At 49.4% G+C, this 27,609-nt stretch overlaps 1 protein-coding gene across 1 annotated transcript; it reads right to left on the reverse strand.

Moving 5' to 3' along the window:
- Positions 1-1,883: 1,883 nt before the first annotated feature.
- Positions 1,884-3,782, reverse strand: LOC123403525 (cyanidin 3-O-rutinoside 5-O-glucosyltransferase-like). Its single transcript, XM_045097456.1, has one exon. It carries the CDS (start codon positions 3,526-3,528, stop codon positions 2,083-2,085), a length of 1,446 nt encoding a protein of 481 aa, XP_044953391.1. The 5' UTR covers positions 3,529-3,782; the 3' UTR covers positions 1,884-2,082.
- Positions 3,783-27,609: the final 23,827 nt, after the last annotated feature.

Raw genomic sequence — 27,609 nt, forward strand, 5'->3', positions numbered from 1 at the left:
ACTAGTGCCTCCGCTTGCAACACAAACTTGAGGGCCTCCTCGGCCAAGCGACACAACCGACGGAACCATGCAGCATCTGTTGGCTCGAGGATGCGTGTGCGACGTCGTCTCTTCCACAGAAGCGATGAGGAGCTTGGCTGGGAGGCGAGATGCTCGTAGAAGCATCGGGGGAGGAAAGTTGCTGCGACATCAGGTGGACGTCCTCAATGATGGCGGCTGGAGGTACCTCTTAACGACAGCGGCCGGTGGTTCCCTCCACGGACAAGAGAGGGGGAGGAGAGGAGGAGGTTGCTCGGGAGAGAGTCGGGAGCTCACGTGTGACTAGTAATTCGTGCGAGGGGATAAGGGTGCAAGACAGGATGTGAACCGCTTGATCTAGTCGCATCACACGGCGCGAGATGGATCGGTCGAACCGTTCGGCCGACGTGACGTAGGAAAGCGTTTCCCTTTAACATACCTGCTAGTGCCAAACAATCCATTTTCACATACCTGCTAGTGTCGTAGGCAAGCCCATTTTCACATACCTGCTAGTGTCGTAGGCAAGCTTAGTCAACTAGAAATTTTAGACTGTGATTTGAACTATATGAGAGCGTCATGCACGCCTTAGTCAACTAGAAGTTGTAATATTAGATGTGACGAAATGTTGTACTTTTGTAATGCTGGAATTTGGGTTAAAATTAGCATGCAGGCCGTAGTCAACTAGAAGTTGTAATATTAGATGTGGTGCAATGTTGTGAGTTTGCAATGCTGGACTTTGGATTAAAATTATTGTTAATGTTAGCGTCTACACATGTGGCACAAAGCAACATGACCCAGATGCCTTTATTATCATTTATTTTGTCACGTTAAAACAAATGACATCAACGGAAATCTTTTTAGTTTTGGCTTAAAAATATTTTATCTCCTAATTAAAAAATTAATGGAAATCCGTTTTCATCATTAAATCCGTCTCGACGAGATGTTCAAAACTAAATCTTATGTTTATATATTTCAATAAAAAAATTGACCAAAAGCGGTCATGATGTTTACAGTGTAGTTGCATAGTTTTTACACTAAAATTGCTATGACATGTTGTATCTATTTCTTCTTTTAGATTTAAATCTACCATTATATTTTCAACTAATTTTTACGGTAATTTTTATTAATTGACCATGGCAATTTGTAATTAACTATGGCAAATTTAATGCATGGATCATGGCAATTTTTAGTAATCCATCATGAAAATTTTAGTTTATAGATCATGACAATTTTAGTAATTTGACCATGACAATTCCAGTACTTTGACCATGGAAATTATGTTTTGTATGAAACATGTCAAATTTAAGTGCATGTATTATGAAGAGTTTAAGTAATTCATCATGTGAGTATATGCGCGTATGTATGAGCGCTTGCTCCGTACTGTGTTAAAAAAAGTAATTCACCATGGCAATTTTAGTTTTATGGTTCATGGCAAGTCTAGTTTTTTAGTCCCCATTTTATAATATGTCAAAATTTACTTTTAAAGGTAAAAAAATAGTTGAAACGTATCATGGTAATTTCAGTGTAAATATCATGTGTAATAGACATGGCAACTTTTAACAAAAAAAAGTCATCGAAACATATTGACATGAGATCGAAGATCTCGTCGCGATGGAGTTAATGATGAAAATGGATCTTCAATCAGATTTTTCATTTAAGAGATAAAACATTTCAAAAGCTGAAAATTTAAAAAGATTTCCACATGCATGGATGCGGTGACGTAACGCATTCTATGTGTTGCGTGTGGGGGGACGTTGCTACCACCACACGTGTGGGCGTTATCAGCATTCAAAATTATTTATCCAACTATTTATTTCCTCAAAATATTTTTAGAAACATACAATCTTGAATGCATCCAGCCAAGATATGCAGCCATACTTAGATGCATCTACTTGAAAACATACTCCGCTAACTGGAGTAGCCAGGAGTTGGTTATACTATTAACCATGTTTTCACATGTGGTAGCAATTCCGCTAAGTGTGGGTTAGCCACGCATGGAAGAAATGCACTTTATTTATACCAGTTTAGATATATAAGAACCGAGGACGCAGAACATAATTGCATCTAAGCATCATTCGGAAATTGGTCGAGGAAAGTCCTGAGATTACGACCGGATGAGCCTCCGTCCGCGATTGCTTCCTGCAACTTCGCCTTCCATGAAGCCGAGCTCGCCCGTATGGCTGCGCCCTCCTCCGTGTCACCCATGATGATCTCCACGCACCTCGCGAGCTCCTCTGCTTTCAGCACCCTATCAGCGTCGGTCGTGGAGCGCACGCCGATGCCCCACTGAACGACCAGGCGCGCGTTCGTGTCCTGGTCGGACCACTGCGGCACGGCGACCACCGATACGCCGCACGCCACGCTCTCCAGCGTCGAGTTCCAGCCGCAGTGCGTCACAAAGCACCCGACGGCCGGATGCGACAGCACCTGCACCTGATCGCACCACCCAACCACCATGCCCTGCACGCCGCCGACATCGTCGAAGCCATCGTCTCGGTTGTTCTTCCGCACCACCCACAGGTACGGCCAGCCGCTCGCGGCGAGGCCCCGCTTCAACTCGTCCTTCTGTCGCTTGCTCACCGCCGACATGCTCCCGAACGACACGTACACCACCGACCGTGCTGGCTTTGTGTCCAGCCACTCCATGTAAGCCTTTTCGTCGTGTTCAAACAGATCTCCTACTGCGGTGGCAGTGCCACTCGCGCCGCCGGCGCCCTCAGCGAAGAGCGACACCACGGCTGGCCCGACGGGGAACACGTCCAATTCAGGGACAGACGCGAGAGCACCGGCCTCTAATTCTTCGACGGTATTCACTAGCACCATGGCTTGCCTTCCTCCGGTTCTGCTGCTACCGTCGACGTCCAGGTCCAGCTGCTGGAACGTCCTGCGGATGTCCCCGAACGCCGCGACTATCCTGCCGTCTGTAAAGTTGGTGAAGAAGCTCGGGAGGTCACGGATCGCCAGCGGTGGGAGGCCCGGCATAGACAGCGTGAACCCCGGCTCGGCAGCGTGCTCCGTCACGAGCCTCTCGTACCCATTGAAGTAGTGGTAGTACACGGCCAGCATCGTGGCCGGCTGGATCCAGTAGAGCGCCCGGGGCACGCCGCGCTCACGGGCGACCTCGGCGGCCCACCACATGAGCATGGCGTACACGACGCACGTGACGGGACGGCCCCGCGCCGCGAGGCGGTCCACCACCGCCGAGAAGGTCTCGCGGCCTACTCGGCCGAACACCTCCGCGTATCTCTTCACTTCGTCCCCGTCGCCGGCAAAGAGGCTGAAGCCGTGGTCGAAGCCGTCCGAGTACGGGATGTAGGAGATAGCACCGTCGTGGACCTCGTCGTCGGGGGACGCGAGCGAGGGAAACATGCGACGGTGCGCGGACACGGCGGCCGAGAGCGTGACCCGCGCGCCCGGTGCGGCCCGCGAGAGCCGTTCCGCCAGAGCGCGCGCCGGGTTGATGTGGCCCTGGCCCGGGAACGCGACGACGAGGAAGTGCTGCGGCCCCATGGAGGACGATGGATGAACGCCGTGGACTTTCTCGTTGTCAACCTATGCGACCCGCTGGCTGCTCGAAGCACGCAACGCCGCTGGAGTTTGTATAGTAGAGTGAGCTTGGCTTGGTTTGGCGCGACGCGGACGTCTCACGACAGATGTACTCTATAGGATAATTACGGCGCGCTACCGCACGGTGCAATTCGTGGTCTTTTTTTTCTTAGAGAGAGATGCAATTTGTGGTCATGTCATGGCTTGCGGTTGCGATGATTGACTCGTTGCCGTTGGAATGTTGCATGGGATAGGTATACTTCACCTGCTCCGGAAATGCTATATATCTATAGGGCGTCATCCGGTTGTCCTTGGCGAAAGAGCATCCGTGTTGACAGCCGTTACATGCTTAGCTTTTTGGTCGTCAGATGCTCGAAACATGACAGACCTCGTTGCAGCATTGATAGCCCAATTCGCATAACGCCGTCGCAGCATCGGCTCACAGCACGACGACGTCGTCGAAATGTCGGTGCATTAAAGTTTAGGCCTTTGATACCTCGTATTGGTGCACGGACAGTTAAAGCCCCCATCCGTGGTAAGTCTCACCGGAGCTCACGAGAGATTGTCAGAGAGGCACCCAAAGCCACGAGCCAGAAGACCGAAAACGCCACCCCCCACAAGCCCCTTTTGCCGAGGGAGACCACCGAAGCCCCGGCAAGGGCCTTGCCGGGAGGGTTGGCAACACTCCAATCCGGCTCGTCCCCGGCAGGATCCCGGCGCACCCCTGTGACAGCACAGCGGCCAGCTGCCCCTCGCCACTCAATACGTGTCGGTTGGCACGACGCGTGTCGAGCGGTATCTGGGGAGTACAGTGCCGAAGGGACGCGCCCCTGTCTCATCTCTGGGGCACCTGACGAAGCATTAAATGGGTCTGCTAAGACGTCAGGAACAGTGTAATTCACTAAACATCTCGTGGGTGCATTGTTTCACTGTGCACCCCGTAAGAACCTTGTGATGCCACTGTTGGTGACCCCTTAGACCTATAAAAGAAGGTCCTGGGCATGCACGAGGGGAAGGACAGTCATTCAGTTAGGACGCAGCTAACAGTTCATCACCTTTCATGGAATAAACACATATAGTAGGAGTAGGGTATTACACTTCGATAGCGGTCCGAACGTGGGTAAAAATCGGCCCCGACCGTTTGGTGTGCTCTCGGTGCATCCGTCTCCCCCACCGAACCACAAGGGACGACTCCAGGTCCCATAGGTGCTCGTGATCCGCCACGACACGCAGCACCGGCTCGCAGCACGGCAACGCCGTCGCAGCACCACCTCAAAGCACAATGCCACCGTCGCAGCACCGCCTCAAAGCACGGCGATATCATCGCAGCATCGACTCGCAGCACGACGACGCCGTCGCAGCATCACCTCGAAACACGGTGACACCGTCACAACACCGGCTGGCAGCACGACGACGTCGTCGCAGCACCGCCTCGAAGCACGAAGACGTTGACGCAGCACAACGACGTCGTCACGGCACCGGCTCGCGGCACGACGGCGTCGTCGCAGCATCGCCGGAGTAGCCCAAGAGGGCGGAAGAAATAGAACAGAGCAGGATGAAGCCACGATTTGGAAAAAATGGATGATCGGAGAAGCTCATGAAAGGAAAGGATAAGGAAAAAAGATGAAGCGGTAGGTGGGTTTACAGGACATGTGTCGAACTAAGAACACGGTTGCGCGCGAGACTCCTTACATTCGACTGTTTAGAATGATTTCCCATATATATATTACCCGCGAGCCACACCGTAAGCACCTCGTCATTAACAAAAATATCTCCTCTCACTGAATGCGTATCGTCCAAAATCCTAAAATAAATTTAGAAATAAATACAAACACCAGAATTTGAACACTGATGGACTCGGGATACCACGGTCCCTTTGACCATCTAACCATACATTGGTTCGCTTGTACTCCCTATACTCTTAACTTTTCTTTCCACCGGTGATTGTGCTTTCGTTGCAAATCAAAGCCAACGGCAGATAGCTAGTAATTCCGCTAGCAGTGCATAGTGATCTGCCCAAACCCAATTTGACGCCTTAAGCGCATATTTGGAACTAACGCACACCCCTGTTGGAAACTAAGCCCTTCCCAGTGCATCGGTGCTAAGTGTGTCACATAGGAAAAACAATGATGTGGCAAAACAATTAAAGAGGAGAGAGAGCATTATGGTGACCCCAGAAAGAAACGGTGCTAAGCGCGTGAACCTATATAAAAACACTACCAACCAATGCATGAAGAAGTTTAATTATTAAAGAATTCCATAAGAAAAGCTTACCAACAAAAGCTAAGCACCTATGCATTGGAGAGACTAGTTGCTAAGATTTTTAATATATTTAGCACCTCATCTAAGCACCAATGCATTGGGAGAGGCCTAATGGTCTGGCAAACATAACGCGCCGTAGCAGGGTTCTCCAATTTCTTGAAGCTTCTAGCCAGGGTTTTTCAGCGGTTTTAAGTGTCTCTGTGTTGGCTAGATTTTTTCGTTTTCTCGCTTCTTCTTTTTAAAATGCATGAATGTCTTTGAAACTGTTTGAACTTCTCCCAAATTTGCAAACGAAGAAAAAAAATCAAAGTTCTTGAGCATTTTTCATTTTTTATGAACTTCCTTTCGGCCAGTAAACTGGTGCTTATGACACTGGTTAACATTTTTTTGTCTAATAAGGCATTGGTTATAAAGCCTCCGTGTTTTGCTCCAAGCTTGAGACGATACGTTAGGTAGGTTAGAGTGGTCTGGCCCAAAAGGAGCCCAAACTATTGCCCCTTGAATGTTTTGGGCTGATGCTGAGCTGACTTTGATACTTCTTACTTGTGTGTAGTACAGTGCCATTGTTATGTGTTTGATGCACTGAGGACAACTCCAACACGCGATTCCATCTGGACGTCCGTTTGGCCCTGATTCTGTTCATTTGGAGCGGGCAATGGGGTCATGTCCGAGCCTTTTCTGGGATGCGATGGCCGTGCGCCCAACGCATTGATGCATCCTTTGGTCGCATCCTCTCCGCCACGACCAATATGCTCATATATTCATATTTATCAATGTTTGCATGTCCAAATTGTCTAAAAAGTAGTTTTACAACACAATCAAAATTGTCTCGAATAAAATAGTTTTACATCAAATCGAAATTGTCTTGAATAAACATAATGAACCAATACATCTATTGGTTGCCAATGCGATTCCACATGTTCTCAACCAAGTCATTTTGAAGCTCCAAATGAGTGTGCCAATCACGAATTTCACGATGGAATTGGGTAAACTTGTAACGCCCAAGATGTGATCATATCCTTAATTTGGCGCGAGGGCCTCGACAGGGATAGAAACACATCTTGTAATTTCGCAAGAATGGATATCATTACAAGTACATGTACTGAATAAACGGGTATAAGGAGTTGACTTACACTCGCCACAAGCTAGATCAAGATCACATGAATACAACAACATAATCAACATCATGAAGAAGAGCAGGGTCCAACTACGGACGAAAACAAACGATAAAAGAACGGCGTCCATCCTTGCTATCTCAGGCTATCGCCCTGGAACCCATCCTAGAAGAAGAAGAAGAAGAAACTCCAAATAGAACAATCATTGCGCTCACATCAAAGTAACTCTTTACATGTACCTGCAACTGTTGTAGTAGTAACCTGTGAGCCGTAGGGACTCAGCAATCTCATTTTCAAAGGTATCAAGACTAGCAAAGCTTAATGGGTGAGATATGGTTAAGTGGTGAGGCTACAGCAAGCGACTAAGCATTTATTTGAGGTATCTAACTTATGAGTACAAGAATAAAAGTGGGGGAAGATCTACGCATAGCGAACGTGAACTACTGATGATCAAATGAATGATCCAAAACACCTACTTATGCCAGACATAACCCCACCATGTCCTCGATCGGAGAAGGAGCTCTCGAAAGAGACAGTCACGGTTACGCACTCAGTTGGCAAGTTTTAATTAAGTTTACTTCAAGTTATCTAGAACCGGATGTTAAACGAAGTTTACAAGTTTGTCTCATAACCGCGGGCACGGCTTTCTGAAAGATTTAACCCTGCAGGGGTGCTCCAATTAGTCCATCACAAACTACCACACGCTACGTCGGAATTACCTCGATTAGGGAAAACCCGTGATCTCCTCGGGTTCCTATTGGGAAACCTCAACCTCGAGAAGTATCCTCGAAATCCCACGCACATACGTTCGAGAAAAGTAAAACAAGTCCAGCAAGGTCGCCCGGCGTGTCGACGATCCCGATAGGAGTCACGTATCTCGTTCTCAGGGCACGATGATACGTCTCAAACGTATATATAATTTTTGATGGTTTCATGTTGTTATCTTGTCATCTTTGGATGTTTTATGTACCTTTTATATCTTTTTTGGGACTAACTTATTAATTCAGTGTCAAGTGTCAGTTCCTGTTTTTTCTGTGTTTTTGACTCTTTTCAGATCTGATTTTGGAACGGAGTCCAAACGGAATAAAAACCCCGAAATGATTTTTTCCCAAATGGAAGAAGATCAGGGGGCCTCTGGGCCAAGCCAGGTGGGCTCTAGGGAGCCCACAAGCTCCCACTCCGCCACCAGGGGGCACGCGGCGGTGTCAGGGCTTGTGGCCTCCCTGGCCGCCCCCTGACCTAGATCCTTGGCCTATATATTCCCAAAAATTCAGCAAAAAATCAGGGGAGCCTCGAAAATACTTTTCCGCCGCCGCAAGCTTCCGTTTCCGCGAGATCTCATCTGGAGACCCTTCCCGATGCCCTGCCGGAGGGGACTTTGGAATTGGAGGGCTTCTTCATCATCATCATCGCCCCTCCAATGACTCATGAATACTTCACTTCAGACCTACGGGTCCGTAGTTAGTAGCTAGATGGCTTCTTCTCTCTCTTGGATCTTCAATACAAAGTTCTCCATGATCTTCATGCATATCTATCCGATGTAATCTTCTTTGGCGGTGTGTTTGTCGAGATCCGATGAATTGTGGATTTGTGATCAGATTATCTATGATATATATTTGAGTCTTTGCTGATTTCTTATATGCATGATTTGATATCCTTGTAAGTCTCTCCGAGTCTTGGGTTTTGTTTGGCCAACTAGATCTATGATTCTTGCAATGGGAGAAGTGCTTGGTTTTGGGTTCTACCATGTGGTGACCTTTCCCAATGACAGTAGGGGCAGCAAGTCACACATCAAGTAGTTGCCATCAAGGGTAAAAAGATGGGGTTTTCATCATTGGTTTGAGATTATCCCTCTACATCATGTCATCTTGCTTAAGGCGTTACTCTGTTCTTATGGACTTAATACACTAGATGCATGCTGGATAGCGGTCGACGTGTGGAGTAATAGTAGTAGATGCAGAAAGTATCGGTCTACTTGTTTTGGACGTGATGCCTATAGATATAATCATTGCCATAGATATCATCACGACTTTGCGCGGTTCTATCAATTGCTCGACAGTAATTTGTTCACCCACTGTCTACTTGCCTTCATGAGAGAAGCCACTAGTAAACACTACAACCCCCGGGTCTATTCACATCCATCGTTTACACCTCCGCTTTTACTTTGATTTGTTACTTTGTTGCTTTAAGTTCTCACTTGGCAAACAATCTATAAGGGATTGACAACCCCTTCATAGCGTTGGGAGCAAGCCTTTTGTGTTTGTGCAGGCTCTTGTGATACTCCTCCACTAGATCGATACCTTGGTTCTCAAACTGAGGGAAATACTTACCACCGCTACGCTACATCACCCTTTCCGCTTCGAGGGAACACCAACGCAAGGCTCCAAGGCCACGGGGGAAATCCTTTGCATACTTGCCTAGGAAGTCCCTTAAGGCGTAGCCGCAGCAGAAGGATTCCTGGTGCCGTTGCTGAGGAGTATCAAGTTAAGTATTCTCCCGTCAACGTGCCTATTTCTGGCGCCATTGGAACGTCTTTTGTTGCAGTAGCAGAAGTATTTCTGGCGCCGTTGCTGGGGAGGAGAAATCAAGATCTATCCAAGTAGGTCTCACAAACTCATCTCTTGCATTTACTTTTGTTGCCAGTTGCCTCTCGTTTTCCTCTCCCTCACTTCACATTTGCCGTTTTCATTTGCCTCTCTCTTTTGCCGTTTTCATTTGCCTTTCTCCTTTGCCGTTTTCTTTTGCCTTTTTGCCGTTTTCTTTTGCCCGTTTCACTCTCTCTTCCCGCTCATTTGTGTGTGAGATAGTCCATCAATGGCTAGACCCACCACTCCAAACGCCACCCCTGAAAATGAAGTTCTCAATTTCAAGCAGAATGAGGAAGAAAATTTGAAGGATGCTTGGTACAGGATTTGCAATGCTCAAAGTAGATCTACTCGTAAGAAATCCACTACCGTCCTCCTTCGCAGTTTCTATGTTGGAATTTCTCCTTGGAATAGGTATATCCTTGATATCATTGTAGGCGGGAACTTTTTGGGGAGCCATACTGTTGACTCCTATAGAGCTATCATTAATTTGGTAGGCTCACCCCTGCTCATGGTTAATGGAACTATCTTGACCTTGGAACACGTGATGCAAAGGCTTGACGCTATTTAAAACAAAATTGCCACAGTTGAACTTATTGAGGGTTTGGATAGAAAGATCCACAAAAAAATAACTCAATACGGATCCAAAGTGGGAAACTTTTTAAAAAAATTAAAGGAGAAGGAACTTATAGTCAATGGTTCTTCTAGAATTGGCAAATTAGAAGACGTCATAACCAACTTGGGTTCCGCTTTTGCCGCTGTGCAAAATACTCCAAATCTTACACTCAAAAAGACCGTCAAGCCTGTTTTTGTTCCTAAAGCTAGTGGTGAGTCATCCAATAAAGATGAAAATATTAAGATGATAAATGATCTCACTACCTATGGTTTGAGCACCAAAGATGACTATACGTGATTTCATCACCTTTTGCCTAGCTAAGGGCGTTAAATAAAAGCGCTTGTTGGGAGGCAACCCAACAAATCTATCCTTTTTCTTTCTGTTTTGTGTTTTCCACACTTTCGTAATTCTGTTATGATTGTGTTTTTTGTGTTTCTTTTTACGTTTGTGCTAAGCAAAACCGTTATGATTACTCTTGGGGATGATCGTTTGGTCATGCTGGAAAAGACAGAAACTTTCTGCTCACGAAAAGAATTTTCATTTTTTCGTAAGAGCTTTTGAGTTGATTCTTTTTTCTTCTGATTGCAACGCAAATTCTTCAGACTGTCATAATTTTTCAGAATTTTTGAAGTACCAGAGGTATACAAAATATACAGATTGCTACAGACAGGTCTGCTGTTAATAGATTCTGTTTTTGTTGTGTTGGTTGCTTATTTTGATGAAACTATGGATAGCATCGGGGGTATTAACCATGGAAGGTTGAAAATACAGTAACCCAACATCAGCACAAGTAGAATTTAAGTTTGCTACAGTACCGAAGGAAGTGGTGGTTTGCTTTCTTGTACTAATGTTATCACGAGTTTCTGTTTAAGTTTCGTGTTGTGAAGTTTTCAAGTTTTGGGTGAAGTTCTTATGGACAAAGAGATAAAGAGTGGAAATAGCTCAAGCTTGGGGATGCCCAAGGCACCCCAAGAGATTCAAGGATGCCGCAAAAGCCTAAGCTTGGGGATGCCCCGGGAAGGCATCCCCTCTCTCGTCTTCAATCCATCGATAACGTTACTTGGGGCTATATTTTTATTCACCACATGTTATGTGTTTTTGCTTGGAGCGTCTTGTATCGTAGGAGTATTTTATTTTCGTTGTGTCATAATCATCCTTGCTGAACACCTAGAGAGAGAGACATGCACACACCGTGATTTTGTCGAGCTTCACTTATATCTTTTGGTAGACAATTCAGCTCACATGTGCTTCACTTATATCTTTTGAGCTAGATACTTTTGCTCTATGTGCTTCACTCATATCTTTTAGAACACATCGGTGCGTGGTTTGGTAGTTGATCTATGCTTTGAAAGTAGTCTCAAAAGGGGTAGTTATCCAAAGGGATACGAAAACTTCCACCTTCATGTGCACCGAATAGTTAGAGAAGTCTGATTCATCTCAATTAGTTTTGAGTTGTGATTACGGTAATATTGAAGTCATGCTAGTAAGGTGTTGTGGATCTAGAAATACTTGTGTTGAAGTTAGTGATTCCTGTAGCATGCACGTATGGTGAACCGCTATGTGATGAAATCTGAGCATGATTAGTATATTGATTGTCATCCTTTGCGTGGCGGTCGGGATCGCGCGATGGTTTATACCTACGAACCCTTCCCCTAGGAGTATGTGTTGAATGCTTTATTTCGATTACTAATAAAACTTTTGCAACAAGCATATGAGTTCTTCATGACTAATGTTGAGTACATGGTTTAGATGCACTTTCACCTTCCACCATCATTATCTTCTTAGTGCCATGCAACTTTCGTCGGTGCACAAAACCCACCATTAGCCTCCCTCAAAACAGCCACCATACCTACCTACTATGGATTTTTCAAAGTCATTGCGAGATATATTGCCATGCAACTACCACCATGACATGTGCCACCATGTCTACATTGCCATTACATGATTGTAAGATAGCTAGCATGATGTTTCCATTAATGTCTATGCCATGCTAGATCATTGCCACGGTACACTATCGAAGGCATTCCATATAGAGTTATAGTTCCTCTAAGTTTTGAGTTGAAAGTGTGATGATCATCATTAATGGAGTATTGTCCCATGTGAGGAAATAAAAGAGGCCAAAGAAGCCCACCAAATAAAAAAAGAGGCCAAAGAGCCCACCAAATAAAAAATGAGAGAAAAAGAGAGAAGGGACAATGCTACCACTTTTTCCACACTTGTGCATATTAAGCACCATGATCTTCATGATTGAGAGTCTCTCGTTTTGTCACCACCATATAGCTAGTGGGACATTTTCATTATATAACTTGGCTTGTATATTCCAATGATAGGCTTCCTCAAAATTGCCTTAGGTCTTCGTGAGCAAGCAAGTTGGATGCACACCCACTAGTTTTCTTTAAGAGCTTTCACATACTCGTAGCTCTAGTGCATCATTTGTATGGCAATCCCTACTCATTCACATTGATATCTATTGATGAGCATATCCACAGCTCATTGATATGCCCAGTTAATGTGACTATCTTCTCCTTTTTTGTCTTGCAACCTCCACCACACTCCACACCATCTATAGTGCTATAACCATGGCTCACGCTCATGTATTGCGTGAGAGTTGAAAAGGTTTGAGAAAGTAAAGGTGTGAAACAATTACTTGGACAATACCGGGGTTGTGCATGATTTAAATTCGTTGTGCAATGATGATAGAGCATAGCTAGACTATATGCTTTTGTAGGGATAACTTTATTTTGGCCTTGTTATTTTGAAAGTTCATGATTTCCTTGCTAGTTTGCTTGAATTATTATTGTTTCCACGTCAATAGCAAACTATTGTTTTGAATCTAATGAATCTGAACATTCACGTCACATAAGAAGAATTACAAAGGACACCAATGCTAGGTAGCATGAAAGCATCAAAAATTCATTCTTTATCAGTTCCCTACTCGAGGACGAGGAGGAGTTAAGCTTGGGGATGCTTGATATGTCTCAAACGTATCTATAATTTTTGATGGTTTCATGCTGTTATCTTGTCATCTTTGGATGTTTTATGTACCTTTTATATCTTTTTGGGACTAACTTATTAATTCAGTGCCAAGTGCCAGTTCCTATTTTTTCTGTGTTTTTGACTCTTTTCAGATCTGATTTTGGAACGGAGTCCAAGCGGAATAAAATCCCGAAATGATTTTTTTCCCGAACGGAAGAAGATCAGGGGGCCTCTGGGCCAAGCCAGGTGGGCTCCGGGGAGCCTCGAAAATACTTTTCCGCCGCCGCAAGCTTCCGTTTCCGCGAGATCTCATTTGGAGACCCTTCCCGGCGCCCTGCCGGAGGGGACTTTGGAGTTGGAGGGCTTCTTCATCATCATCATCGCCCCTCCAATGACTCGTGAGTAGTTCACTTCAGACCTACGGGTCCGTAGTTAGTAGCTAGATGGCTTCTTCTCTCTCTTGGATCTTCAATACAAAGTTCTCCATGATCTTCATGCAGATCTATCTGATGTAATCTTCTTTGGCGGTGTGTTTGTCTAGATCCGATGAATTGTGGATTTGTGATCAGATTATCTATGATATATATTTGAGTCTTTGCTGATTTCTTATATGCATGATTTGATATCCTTGTAAGTCTCTCCGAGTCTTGGGTTTTTTATGGCCAACTAGATCTATGATTCTTGCAATGGGAGAAGTGCTTGGTTTTGGGTTCTACCATGTGGTGACCTTTCCCAGTGACAGTAGGGGCAGCAAGGCACACATCAAGTAGTTGCCATCAAGGGTAAAAAGATGGGTTTTTCATCATTGGTTTGAGATTATCCATCTACATCATGTCATCTTGCTTAAGGCGTTACTCTGTTCTTATGGACTTAATACACTAGATGCATGTTGGATAGCGGTCGACGTGTGGAGTAATAGTAGTAGATGCAGAAAGTATCGGTCTACTTGTTTTGGACGTGATGCCTATAGATATAACCATTGCCATAGATATCGTCACGACTTTGCGTGGTTCTATCAATTGCTCGACAGTAATTTGTTCACCCACCGTCTACTTGGTTTCATGAGAGAAGCCACTAGTAAACACTACAGCCCCCGGGTCTATTCACATCCATCGTTTACACCTCCGCTTTTACTTTGCTTTGTTACTTTGTTGCTTTCAGTTCTCACTTGGCAAACAATCTATAAGGGATTGACAACCCCTTCATAGCGTTGGGAGCAAGCTTTTTGTGTTTGTGCAGGCTCTTGTGATACTCCTCCCCTGGATCGATACCCTGGTTCTCAAACTAAGGGAAATACTTGCCACCGCTACGCTACATCCCCCTTTCCGCTTCGAGGGAACACCAACGCAAGGCTCCAAGGCCACGGGGGAAATCCTTTGCATACTTGCCTAGGAAGTCCCTTAAGGCGTAGCCGCAGCAGAAGGATTTCTGGTGTCGTTGCTGAGGAGTATCAAGTTAAGTATTCTCCCGTCAACGTGCCTATTTCTGGTGCCATTGGAAGATCTTTTGTTGCAGTAGCACACGACAGATGAGCGACGCGTACAGTGGCCTGATAGAAATCTCCCGAGTTGCCCCGGTTGGACCTGCACAGTGCTTTGTTTAGGACCAGCACTATCGGTGTTCTCGGAATGGGGGTACCCAGACCTGCCTACCTGTGGCCCTGGGCAAGCTCACCTCATCAAGCAAACCAACGGGCCCAGCACCACTCAGGGCAAGGACCTCGTGAGGGGCCAAGCCTCACGAGGAGGAGGAGCGTCAAGACCCGTAGGGGGCCTCCTCAGGTCCCTCAGGAGCGACGAATATTCCGAGGCAAGGCCGGGCCTCAGGGGTCAAGGGTGACGCCACGGAAGGATAGGCGACCAGCAGATGGCAGGACGAACAATTTCCCCTTTAGTGCAAAGGGGGCGGGAGCGTACCGGGGTTCCAAAGGCGTCTTCCAAAGGTCTCCCTTCTGGTGCAACGGAGACGCCGTCGCCTGCCAGTAGGGCAAACATTATCCTCGGACCCGTCCCTGCAGCGCGGGCAATTACTTTGCAGGTGAAGACCACCTTTGGGCAGGGGAGCATGTTGCCCTGTTCCCCTTCAAAATTGGTCGTTGTGGGATCCCTTCCTACCGAAGCTATGAGGGAAGAGGACCCAGGCCTCCGCTATAAATAGAGAGGGTAGAACACTTGGTAGAGGGACCGGTCCTTTCTGACTCATTAGCAACACTCCAAGCCACCTAGCCTCTAGAGGCTCTTGAGCCCTGTACTAGTTCATCCACCGACCTCCTTGAGAGGCAATCCAATAAAGCAGGAGTAGGGTTTTACGCTTCGCAGCGGCCCGAACGTGGGTAAACTATTGTGTTTTGTGTTCTCCTCACCATCGAGTGAGTTCTTTGTCGTTCCCATCAATTAGCGAGCTAGGTGAGGCGAGCTAGTGAGAGATCTTCGTACACGCCCCAGGGTTTGAATCCTTAGGGTTTTGCGGAATCCGAAATCCGACATTTGGCACACCAGGTAGGGGGAGTTTCAGGGTTTTCTCCAAGCTCCGCCTTCTCCAAGCTGCGACGCTCGCCGGGCTCGCGCAGAGAGCCGCGCCACCCACGTTGCTCAGACGGCGCCCGTCGGTGCCGCTGGCGCGCATCGGTTGCCGTTACCCATGGTGAACGCTGCCACCGGTCCCGAGGTTCAAGAGCAGCAAGCCCAGCCGGCGACCGAGTAGGCCAATGGCCGCACCGCCACTCCGTCACTCGTCCAGCCTTTAGGGTCGGTATCACGCGCTCGGCATAGATGCCCCACGGCCGGCGCGCGCTTGCCATGGTCACCAAGGTGCTTCTCTACCGGCCTCCTCCTGACCGTCACGATGACTCGCTCTAGCGCATCGAGGAGCTCATCGCCACCATCGGTGACTCCACGGCGCTGTCCTCCTCGCTCTGACCCCAACCGTCCGTGGCAAACGACGAGGAGCAGGACGCGCCACCCTCACCTCAGCGGCATGGAGCAAACCCCCGTGCCCAGGCAGGAAGCGCATCCCCACGACTGGCCTCACGAACCCAGGATGGGACCTGGAGATGAAGCAAGCTGCCAGGTGGTTCCCTGGACCCGCGCCGACGTGCGCGCGCTCCCGGCACTGCAAATTCTGCGTCGTGAGCGTGCCCCGCTCGAAGCAGACCTTGTGGAGCAACAAGACCCGGCGGCTCCCGCGCGCACAGTACCTGTTGGACCGGTGGGGTGCCTCGGCATCGCCCCGAGCTATACCCCGCTGCGTGGCCCTGCAAGTTCAAGCCCGACCTGCCTCCACGCTACGATGGCACCCAAGACCCGGCCGATTTCCTGCAACTCTACACGCTGAGCATCAGGGCGATGGGAGGAGGCGACAAGGTCATGGCATGTTTGTTACCCATGGAGCTCAAGGGCGGCGCACTCTCCTGGATCCTCAACCTCCCAAAGGCATCCATCACCTCCTGGGACGACTCGCCGAACGCTTCATCGCCAACTTCCAGGGCACCTGCGACCGCGCTCCTACTGTGAACGACCTGCGATGCGTCAAGCAGCAGGAAGGGGGGACCCTGCACAAGTTCATACAACGCTTCACCATCATGCGCCTCAAGATCCCCAAGGCGTCGGACGAAGCAGTCATCTCGGCTTTCTCCGATGGAGTCACCAACCTCAAGATGAAGGAGGAGCTCGCCATGAACGATGAAATGAGCACTGCACGCGAGATGTTCAACTTAGCAAGCAAGTGTGCCAAGGCTGAAGAAGGGCGCCTGTCACTCCTCGGGCCCCAGGAAGCGGACCCAGAAGAGAAGAAGTCCAAGGGCAAGGAGGTGAAACGCAAGGCTCCGGTGGTGCTCGCCATCGAGCTCGAGGCGAAGCATGTCCGAGGGGGAGACCGTCAGTCCGTAGGGGGGCCAACGTGCATCTTCCATGGCACCAGCAGCCATGATACCTCGAGTGTCAAGAAATCTGCCTGGTCCGTGCTGAACACTTCAGCAAGCGCCCCGAACGGTTCGACACAAGCCCCACGCGCGGAGGAGGCCGCAGTGGGGGCACTTGGACGACCGTGAGCCGTGTTAGGGGTGGTGTGAACAGCCTCAGGGGGACCCCTGGCGTGGCCAGCCTCAGCACGACCGCTGGCGCGATAATCCTCAGGAGGGGCAACGACGCGGTCAGCCTCGTGAGGCTCGCCGTCGTGAGGCTGGGCTGCCCCCATTGCCTCCGCCACCCAGGAGGAGGGATGAAGACAGGTAGGACGATGGGGCTGGGGGCTTCCAGGAGGACAGGGCGGTGGCCTACATCCTGGGCGGTGCCCAGACCCCAGCCTCCAACCGCGCCTTCAAGCAGTTTGCCCGGGAGGTGAATGTCGCTCTCCCGAGGCCTGAAGTAATGCGCCCCCTCAACTGGTCCCAGACAACCATCGCCTTCGACCCAAGCGACCAACTCAGGTGCTCATTCATGGCCGGCAAACTCCCAATGATGTGCACCCCGACCATCAGCAACGCCCTTGTCAACAAGACCCTCATCGACAGTGGAGCAGGGTTGAATGTCCTTTCGGTCGAGACCTTCAAGAAACTCCAACTGCTGTACGAACAACTCATGCCGACCAAGCCCTTCTCAGGAGTCACTGAGGGGTCCACCGTGCCCATCGGGCAGGTGCACCTGCCCGTCACCTTCGGCGAGCGCAAGAACTACCATACTGAGATCATCGTTTTTGACATCGCGCACATTCACCTACCATACAACGCAATCCTCGGATACCCGACTCTTGCCAAGTTCATGGTAGTGATCCACCATGGCTACAACGTCCTTAAGATGCCAGGGAGCAGCGGCGTCATCACCATCCCCTGCGACGAGAAGGATGCCATCTGTACACTGGATCGTGCTTACCGCGCGGCAGCGGTGGAGCGCTCGGACGACGAAGAAGACGTGTTGCCTCGCGAGGACCCACGCCAGAAGAAGAAGGAACTCCTCCCCACGGAGCACCTCGGGGCTTCGGGCTCCGTGTCGGGGGATGGGGCCATGCTCCCCATCGTATAGGAAGGCGCACTCGGTGCCCCCCTTGGGTCAGGGCTGGGGGCTCCCACCGGGGAGGTCCCTGGCCTGACCAGGGAGGCGGGGGTGGCATTCGAGCACATCCCGAGGGCGCACTCCAGAGCGCGTACACCCAGCTCCCGTGAGTCCATCATCAGAGCAATCCAAGAACTTCGAGAGACCCAAGCCGTGCGACATGGTGACTGCCCTGCCCCACCAATCGCAGTCGCTGTCGCCGACACGATTGACTGACCCTGCATCTACATCAACGTGCTCACAACCAACATAGCCATGGCTCACGACCCCTTCTAGCCTACGTTGACTGACTATCGATGGGTATACCCAAACACCAATACCTTCATGCCCTTCGGACTGAGGAATGCGGCGGCCACCTACCAGAGGCTCCAGCAGGCCACGCTCGTGCCCCGCCTGCTAGGGCGTCGCGAGGAAGAGGAGGAGATGCTCGAGCCAAGCGAAGGCCCTGAGCCTCGGGAGGCGGCGGACCCGTGAGGGTCGCGACCGTGGAAACAGGCGATCAAGTGACGATGGCGCCTTCGGTACTTCAGCGGCATGACCGCCAGGTGACTTTTTGTTGGCTGCTGCCAGGTAACTTTTTGGCTCACCCAATCTGAGGGCTCCCCTGGAGCCATGCGGCCTCCCCGAGCTCAGGACACTCCCTCAGCTGCTACTTTCATTTATGCATCTTTTTGTTGTTTCAGTCTCACCCATTTTGAACCCTAACATTCCACCTTGCTTATATTGTCGGGCGGTCGTCCCCCCGCTTGGTGGCTCCGGACGAAGTTTGTCCATGTAGGCCTCCCGAGGCAGCAGATATGCAACCTCACTCCCAAAGAAGAAGAAGTCAGACGGGTTTGCCAATGACTCAAACAAAATCAACTCAGTCCACCAATGACTCGGGGGTAGGGACACTCGCGAGGCCATAGCATCCTCGCGACCTCCCATATACACCCCCACTATGACACTCTCACGTAATAACGAGCCGAGGCTGTATACGCCCAGGGCCCCCCGAGGACGCGGAGGGGTCCATCCCACGCCTAGTGGAAGCCCTACGCTTTGTGCTGGGGAGAAGCTCAATCCACCAATGACTCGGGGGTAGGGACACTCACGAGGCCAAAGCGTCCTCGTGACCTCCCATATACATCCCCACCGTGACACTCTCATGTAATAAGGAGCCGAGGTTGTATACGCCCAGGGCCCGCCGAGGGCGCGGAGGGGTCCATCCCACGCCTAATGGCAGCCCTATGCTCCGCGCTGGGGAGAAGATGGCGCAATCAACACAGTCTGCCAATGATTGCGCCTGCAGGTGGCACCAACGTAGTCCGCGAATGACTATGCCCGTAGCTGGCACCAACACAGCCCGCCAATGGCTAAGCCCTCAACTGGCAAGGAAGCCAACTCAATCCACCTATGAGTACACTCATGCCCTCTGTGTGGGACACACAGCATGAGGTATGGGCCGCTCGTACATCAAGGGGGACCCCTGAGCATGGCGACTCAGGGTCTAACTGCGCCCATAGCCCGTTTCCCCTTTGGGCCGTCCTCGATTTTCGGTCGTCTCAATTGTTGGGAGGTACGCGCGAGGCGGGCCCTGCCGACGCAGAGCCTAGTGCGCTCGACAAACGACTTCCGATCCCTTAGGAAGAATGCTGGAGTCATTCGTACGTCAAGGGGGACTCCTGAGCATCGTGACTCAAGAGACTGAATTGCTCCTCTAGGCCCTTCCTCTTTTGGGCCGTCCTTGGTTTCCGGTCAGTTCAACTGCGGGGAGGTATACGCGGGGCGGGCCATGCTGACGCAGAGTGCTGAAGGTGTTGGGGAGTCTCAAATTATTGACTTCTTAGGAGGAGCATTGGAGTTGCTCGCACGTCAAGGGGGACCCATGAGCATCGCGACTCAGGGGGCTAACTGTGCTCGTAGCCCCTTCCCCCTTTGGGCCATCCTTGGTTTCTGGTCGGTTCAATCGCAGAGAGCTACACGCGGGGCAGGCCCTGCCGACGCGGAGTGCTGAAGGTGTTCCAAGATTCGAAGTCTTCGCCGCATTCTCCTCATGAAGGCAGCTCGCGCGTCAAGAGGGACTCCTGAGCATCGCGACTCAAGAGCCTAACTGCGCTCGTAGCCCCATCCCCCTTTGGGTCGTCCTTGGTTTTCGGTCGGTTCAATCGCGGGAAGGTACGTGTCGGGCGGGTCCTGCCGACGTAGAGTAATACACCAAACACGACAGGAATAAGGCGGGTAAAACATTCAAGTATTCAGTTATTACAAACCATGACCAAGTTCATAAAAAAGCAAATAAGTTTAACGCCTCCATGAGATCGGGAGGAGCCGCCGCCGGTCGCCCCCTCCGCAGGGGTCTGGTCGTCGACATGAGAGGCATCTTCTTCCCCATCGCTGGCTTCAGCGGCACCTGGAGACGAAGGAGCTGCGACGCGGGCGAACCTCCTCACCAACGCATCCACGGGGCCCTTCACCGCCTCCACGGCGCGGTCACGGGCCTCAGCAGGGATCGGCCGGATCACGGAGCTGAGATTGAATCTCGGCTCGCGAAGATGAAGGTGGCTAAAACGCGAGTCGCAGCCGCGAAGAAGACGCCGCGGCACTCGCTGTCCAAGATCTTGTCCACCTACACGACGGCAACCTCCAGAACCGCGATGAGTCCCTTCACGAGCGCGGAAAAGCCGTCCTCCGGGGTGGCCAGAGGCTCATCGAACCCGTCCCGACAGAGGGAACAGAGCGCCATGTGAAGCCTAAGCTCAATGTCAGGGAAGCAGGCCAGCTCCGCAGCCTTCCTCTCCTCGGCCGCGGCGAGAGCTTTCTCCTGGGCGTCAAGGAAGGCCTTCCTCGAGGCGGCCTCCTTCTCCTGCTCTCCCAGGTGCGTCTGCTCCGTGCCAAGGCGACTCGCCTCCTGGGACAGCTCTCCCTCTCGGGTGGCGAGCTTGGTCTCGCGGGCCTTAAGTTCCTCCCCCTGCAGGCGACGCTGCTCGGCCAGCTTGGCTTGTTTTCCTTGGAGGACGTTCAGGCGGGCTTTCACCTCTTCACAGCGTTCGATGAATGCCTTGACTTCCTTCAGCGCCTTCTCACGCGCGGCACGGGCGGCATCGGCCTCCCTCTCGGCCTTCCCCATCTCGACTGCGACATTGCTCAAGGCGGTGAAGGCTGCATTCAAGACACCTTGGGTGAACACCGAGGTCTTCTGGACGTCCTCCTGAAGAGCCTCCAGCACAAGCGCGGGTGGTGCCGCCAGAGGGGCAGCGCCATGAAGAACAGGGGGCTCGAAGACTACTCAGCGGTCGCGAGCATTGACGCCTCAGGAGCCTGAGGGCCCTCGCGGGCTAGCCCCCCACGCAACAGCGTCCACACGATCGCTTCAGGATGCTTCGGGCACTCGGGGGGCTCGACGACCAAGGCCAGGGAGGCCGCCCCACGAGCCTCCTCTTCCCTACCTGTAGGCGACGACGCGTCGATGAGAGCAGGTGAGGAGTCGGAGGTCGCCTTTGGTTTGATGACCGTCTTCTTCCTTTTCGCCTCTGGCAAGACAACATCCCTGGACGTCAAGTAAAAAGGGGGGATCAGCCAAGCGCGGACAATAGACATGCAAGGCGTGCCCAAGCAAGTAACTTACTCTTCGACATCGTGCCATCTCTTCCTCCTCTCCGCCCCGGCGACACCACAGGTGATAGGGCCCCCCATGGAGGGGGCGAGATTGGTTCCTTGGACCTTTCACCGGCAGAGAGGGGGTGCGCCGGGGACGGCTTAGCCCCGAACTTCCAGGAAGCAAGCACACACGCAAACTGCTTGGCACATTGGGTCAACACGGCCCCCCTGGAGGCCCTGGCCAGGCGCGAGGAGGTCCTAGCAGGGGTAACACCGGTGGCATCATCTTCTTCAAGCACGTGCAGAAGGACAAATTGCGACGGGAGAGTGACGCTCGCCGGGCGGTCGTCGACGGTCTTCTCCGAGTCCCCTTCACCGGAGGTGTCGCCGGATGACACCTCCACCGGACCGGAGCCCTCAGCTGGGAGGAGCCCCCGATCATTGAAGACAGGCATCACAACAACTAGGTCGGCCCGGTCGTCGCGGAGGTATAACAGACCCAGGGCCTCGGGAAGGTCACCGAGGTCACCGCCCAACAAGATCGCCATGGCCCTACTCAGGTCCTCGGTGGGGAGGTCCCAGGACCGAAGCCGGAGCTCGTCGTCACCAGCCCAGTACTCCCATAGGGGCCCGGAGTGTGCGTGGAGAGGCGCCAGGCGCTGCGCCAGGAACTCGTTCACTATCATTCCCCCGGTCAGCCTCTTGGCGTTGATGTCGCGGGAAAAGTGCTCTAGCATGGGCGCAGCCCGAGGGTCGGAGAGCTTCGCCGAGCTCCACGCGGAAGTCTTCTCTGTCAACTCCTTTGGCTCCTCCAGCCGAGGGTTGGCGTATTTGAGGGTCATGAGGACCCAGCGGTGCCTGAGGTTCTCCACCTTCTTCCCGGCCTTCAAGAGCACATTGCCCCTCTAGGCCGCCATGAAGGAGACACACATCGACAGATGGGCGCCATTGTGCAGGTGCAGGCTGAAGAAATGGCAGAGGAGGGCAACCAAAGGCTGCATGCCAACGAAAGCCTCGAAGTAGAAAGAAAAGACGCACAGAAGCAAGATGGAGTTGGGCTGGAGATGAAGGGCTTGGATCTCATAATGGTCCAAGACGACGGTGAAAAACTGGGAGAAAGGCGGCACCAGCCTGACGTAAATATTCTGAAGGAAGAAGGGGTATACCGCCTTCGACGCGGACCGCTCCTCTACGGTGCTAGACTGGATCAGGGTTCACCCGTGCTCGCTGGACTCGGCCATGGTCCATGGAAGCACGGGGACGAGATCCGCATCCTTGGAAAGGGCGCACTCCAGGAGCAGGAAAGTCGGGGCCGGACCTTGCAACTCTGGCTTCTGCTTGCCGGCGGGCGACATTTCTGAACTGACACAGAACGACGCGGCGCTAGATCAGGGGGACGCCGGTTGGATTTGGAGAGTGATACGTCTCCATCGTATCTACTTTTCCAAACTCTTTTGCCCTTGTTTTGGACTCTAATTTGCATGATTTGAATGGAACTAACCCGGACTGACGTTGTTTTCAGTAGAATTGCCATGGTGTTGTTTTTGCACAGAAATAAAAGTTCTCAGAATGACCTGGAAATTTACGAGGATTTTTTGTGGAATATATAAAAATACTGGCGCAAGAATTACGTGGAGACACGGAGCCAGGAGCCCACAAGCCCAGGAGGCGCCCCCCTTGGCCGCGCCTGGCATGCTTGTGAGGCCCTCGTGGCTCCGCAGCCTCCAACTCCATCTCTATATATTCTCTCTTGCTCAGAAAAAATTAGGAGAGAAGAGTTCATCGCGTTTCACAACACGGAGCCGCCGCCACCACCTATTCTTCCTCTGGAGGGCAGATCTGGAGTCCGTTCTAGGCTCCGGAGAGGGGAAATCGACGTCGTTGTCATCACCAACCATCCTTCATCGCCAATTCCATGATGCTCTTCACCGTTCGTGAGTAATCTCATCGTAGGCTTGCTGGACGGTGATGGGTTGGATGAGATCTATCATGTAATCGAGTTAGTTTTGATGGGGTTTGATCCCTAGTATCCACTATGTTCTAAGATTGATGTTGCTACTACTTTGCTATGCTTAATGCTTGTCACTAGGGCCCGAGTGCCATGATTTCAGATCTGAACCAATTATGTTTTCGTCAATATATATGTGTTCTTGATCCTATCTTGCAAGTTGTAGTCACCTACTATGTGTTATGACACGGAAACCCCGGAGTGACAATAACCGGAACCACTCTCGGGGATGACCATAGTATGAGGAGTTCATGTATTCACTTTGTGCTAATGCTTTGTTCCGGTTCTCTATTAAAAGGAGACCTTAATACCCTTAGTTTCCATTAGGACCCCGCTGCCACGGGAGGGATGGACAATAGATGTCATGCAAGTTCTTTTCCATAAGCACGTATGACTAAATACGGAATACATGCCTACATTATATTGAAGAACTAGAGCTAGTTACATATCACCCTATGTTATAACTGTTACATGATGAATGTCATCCGACATAATTGTCCATCACCGGTCGAATGCCTACGAGTTTTTCCTACTGGTCCTTGCTAAGTTACTTTACCGCTACTGCTATCACTACTGCTACTGTTATTACTGTTACCGTTACTATCACACTACTTTGCTACTGAAACTTTGTTGCAGATACTAAGTCTTTCAGGTGTGGTTGAATTGACTACTCAACTGCTAATACTAGAGAATATTCTTTGGCTTCCCCTTGTGTCTAATCAACAAATTTGGGTTGAATACTCTACCCTTGAAAACTGTTGCGATCCCCTATACTTGTGGGTTATCAAGACCTTTTTCTGGCGCCGTTGCCGGGGAGGCATTGCTCTATTCTCTGAGTCACTTGGTATTTACGTCTGTTGATCACTACTGTTGCGATCCCCTATACTTGTGGGTTATCAAGACCTTTTTCTGGCGCCGTTGCCGGGGAGGCATTGCTCTATTCTCTGAGTCACTTGGTATTTACGTCTGTTGATCACTATGAGGAATCCGAGATATCCAAAAACTAAAGTCTTGCCCTCAACTACGAGGACAGGTAAGGAACTACCATCTAGCTCTGTACTTGATTCACCTTCAGTTACGAGTAAATTTGCGACACCACCACCTACTACAAATTATGATATGTCGCATGTGCTTCATGATGCTGCTTCTGCTATCCATGATACTTATGATGATGCTTTGCTTGATACTGCTTTGCCACTGGGTGCATTTCTTGATGCACAAATTGCTAGAGTTGCTGCTGAATGTGATGATACTTCTGAAACTGATGAAATTATCAAAGTAGAACCTGCTGTTTCACCTGTTAGAACTAGCTCTCCTAGATATGAATTGCCTGTTATACCTGAGGGTTATGTTATGGAGGGAGAGGTAGCTGAAGACTTTCTTGCTTGTAAGGATAGCTATGATCTTGAGAATTTATTACGCAAGTGGAAAGAAAAATCTCTGAATGCTAGAATGAAATACGATCCTAAGTTTGCTACTTTACCCATCTTTGTTACTGATAAGGATTATGAATTCTCTGTCGATCCTGAGTTAATCACTTTGGTTGAATCTGATCCTTTTCATGGTTTTGACTCTGAAATAGTTGTAGCACATCTTACTAAGCTGAATGATATAGCCACCCTATTCACGAATGAGGAAAAAATTCGCCATTACTATATCCTTAAGTTGTTTCCTTTCTCACTAAAGGGTGATGCTAAGACTTGGTTTACTTCTCTTGCTCCTGGTTGTGTGCGTAGTCCCCAGGATATGATTTACTACTTCTCTGAGAAATTTTTTCCTACCCATAAGAAACAAGCTGCTTTGTAGGATATATATAACTTTCTGCAAGTTGAAGAAGAGAGTCTCCCACAAGCTTGGGGGAGGCTTGTCCAGTTACTGAATGCTTTGCGTGATCACCCTCTTGAGAAAAATGAAATACTTGATATCTTTTATAATGGACTAATCGATGCTTCTAGGGACCACCTAGATAGTTGTGTTGGTTGTGTTTTCAGAGAACGAACTGTGGAACAAGCTGAAATTCTATTGAACAATATCTTGAGCAGTGATAATGCTTGGACTATACCCGAACCACCTCCAAAGCCAACTCCGAAGAAAAGAGGTATTCTATTCCTCAGTCCTGAAGATATGCAAGAAGCCAAGAAATCTATGCAAGAGAAAGGTATTAAATCTGAAGATGTTAAGAATCTACGACCTATTGAAGAAATACATGGTCTTGATAACCCAACACACGTAGTAGAGGTAAATTCTCTTCGTAGATTCAATGAGAGTGATATTCCTTATGATAAACCTGCTAGCTTATGCTTAGATGAATTTGATAACTTTGTTGCCAAACAACAAAGTTTCAATGATTATGTTAGCAGACAATTGGAACAAAATGCTTGTATGATTAATCATATAAGTGCTTGCGTGGATAGAAATGTCGATGATCTTAAGCTTTTGAGTAAACATGCCTCTATGGTCACTACTCAAGTAGAACAAGTACTTAAGGCTCAAAATGACTTGCTCAATGAGTTGAATGACAATTCTATTAGAGTTGTCACTAGAGGTGGTAGAATGACTCGGGAATCTTTGTATCCTGAGGGCCATCCTAAGATAATTGAACAAGATTCTCAAGGAGTTAGCACTGATGCACCTAGTCATCCTGGTATTAGGAAGAAAAAGAAAGATGATAGGAACTTGCATGCTAGCAAACATGTTGCTGTTACACCCGAGAATACAAATGATGTCTCTGTTTCTGATGCCGAAACACAATTTGGTGATGAACATGAGCCTAGTGATAATATTGATAGTGGTGTTCATGTTGATGCTCAACCTAGTAATGATAAGGATGTGGAGATTGAACCTGCTGTTGATCTTGATAACCCACAACCTAAGAACAAGAGATATGATAAGAACGACTTTATTGCTAGGAAGCATGGTAAAGAAAGAGAACCATGGGTTCATAAACCCATGCCCTTTCCTCCCAAACCATCCAAGAAAAAGGATGATGAGGATTTTGAGCGCTTTGTTGAAATGATTAGACCTGTCTTTTTGCAAATGCGTTTGACATATATGCTCAAAATGTCTCCTTATGCTAAGTACATGAAAGATATTGTGACTAATAAAAGGAAGATACGTGAGGTTGAGATTTCCACCATGCATGCCAACTACACTTTTAAGGGTGGGACTCCTAAGAAACTAGGTGATCCCGGAGTGCCCACTATACCATGCTCCATTAAAGGAAGTTATGTTAGAACCGCTTTATGCGATCTTGGAGCTGGTGTTAGTGTTATGCCTCTCTCTTTATATCGTAGACTTGAATTGAATAAGTTGAAACCCACTAAAATGTCTTTGCAAATGGCCGACAAATCAATTGCTTTTCCTATCGGCATTTGCGAGGATGTGCATGTTGTGGTTGCTAATGTTACTATCTTAACAGACTTTGTTATTCTGGATATTCCCGAGGATGATGCCATGGCGGTCATCCTTGGAAGGCCCTTTTTAAACACTGTAGGGGCTGTTATTGATTGCAACAAAGGCAATGTCACTTTCCATGTTAATGGTAATGAGCATACGGTGCACTTTCCGAAGAAACAATATCGAGTACATTGCATCAATGCTATCGAAAAATCTTCATCTATTCTTATTGGAAGCTTTGAATGCCCTATACCTACTGTCAAGATGAAGTATGATTTACTTGTTGGGAATATGCACATCCCCGTTGAGGTAACCTAGTGATTATTCAAAAATTCTTCGGTTTTATGTGATTCAAAAAAAGTTTGTCAAGGAGACTTGATAAACCTCATTGACGGATTTCTTTTGATGATCATGAGATGGATGAATCTAGAAGTCACAACCTTCTGTTCCCAACTTTTATTTT

The sequence above is a fragment of the Hordeum vulgare genome, chromosome 6H, assembly GCF_904849725.1.
Source record: "Hordeum vulgare subsp. vulgare chromosome 6H, MorexV3_pseudomolecules_assembly, whole genome shotgun sequence".
NCBI classification, from domain to species: domain Eukaryota; kingdom Viridiplantae; phylum Streptophyta; class Magnoliopsida; order Poales; family Poaceae; genus Hordeum; species Hordeum vulgare.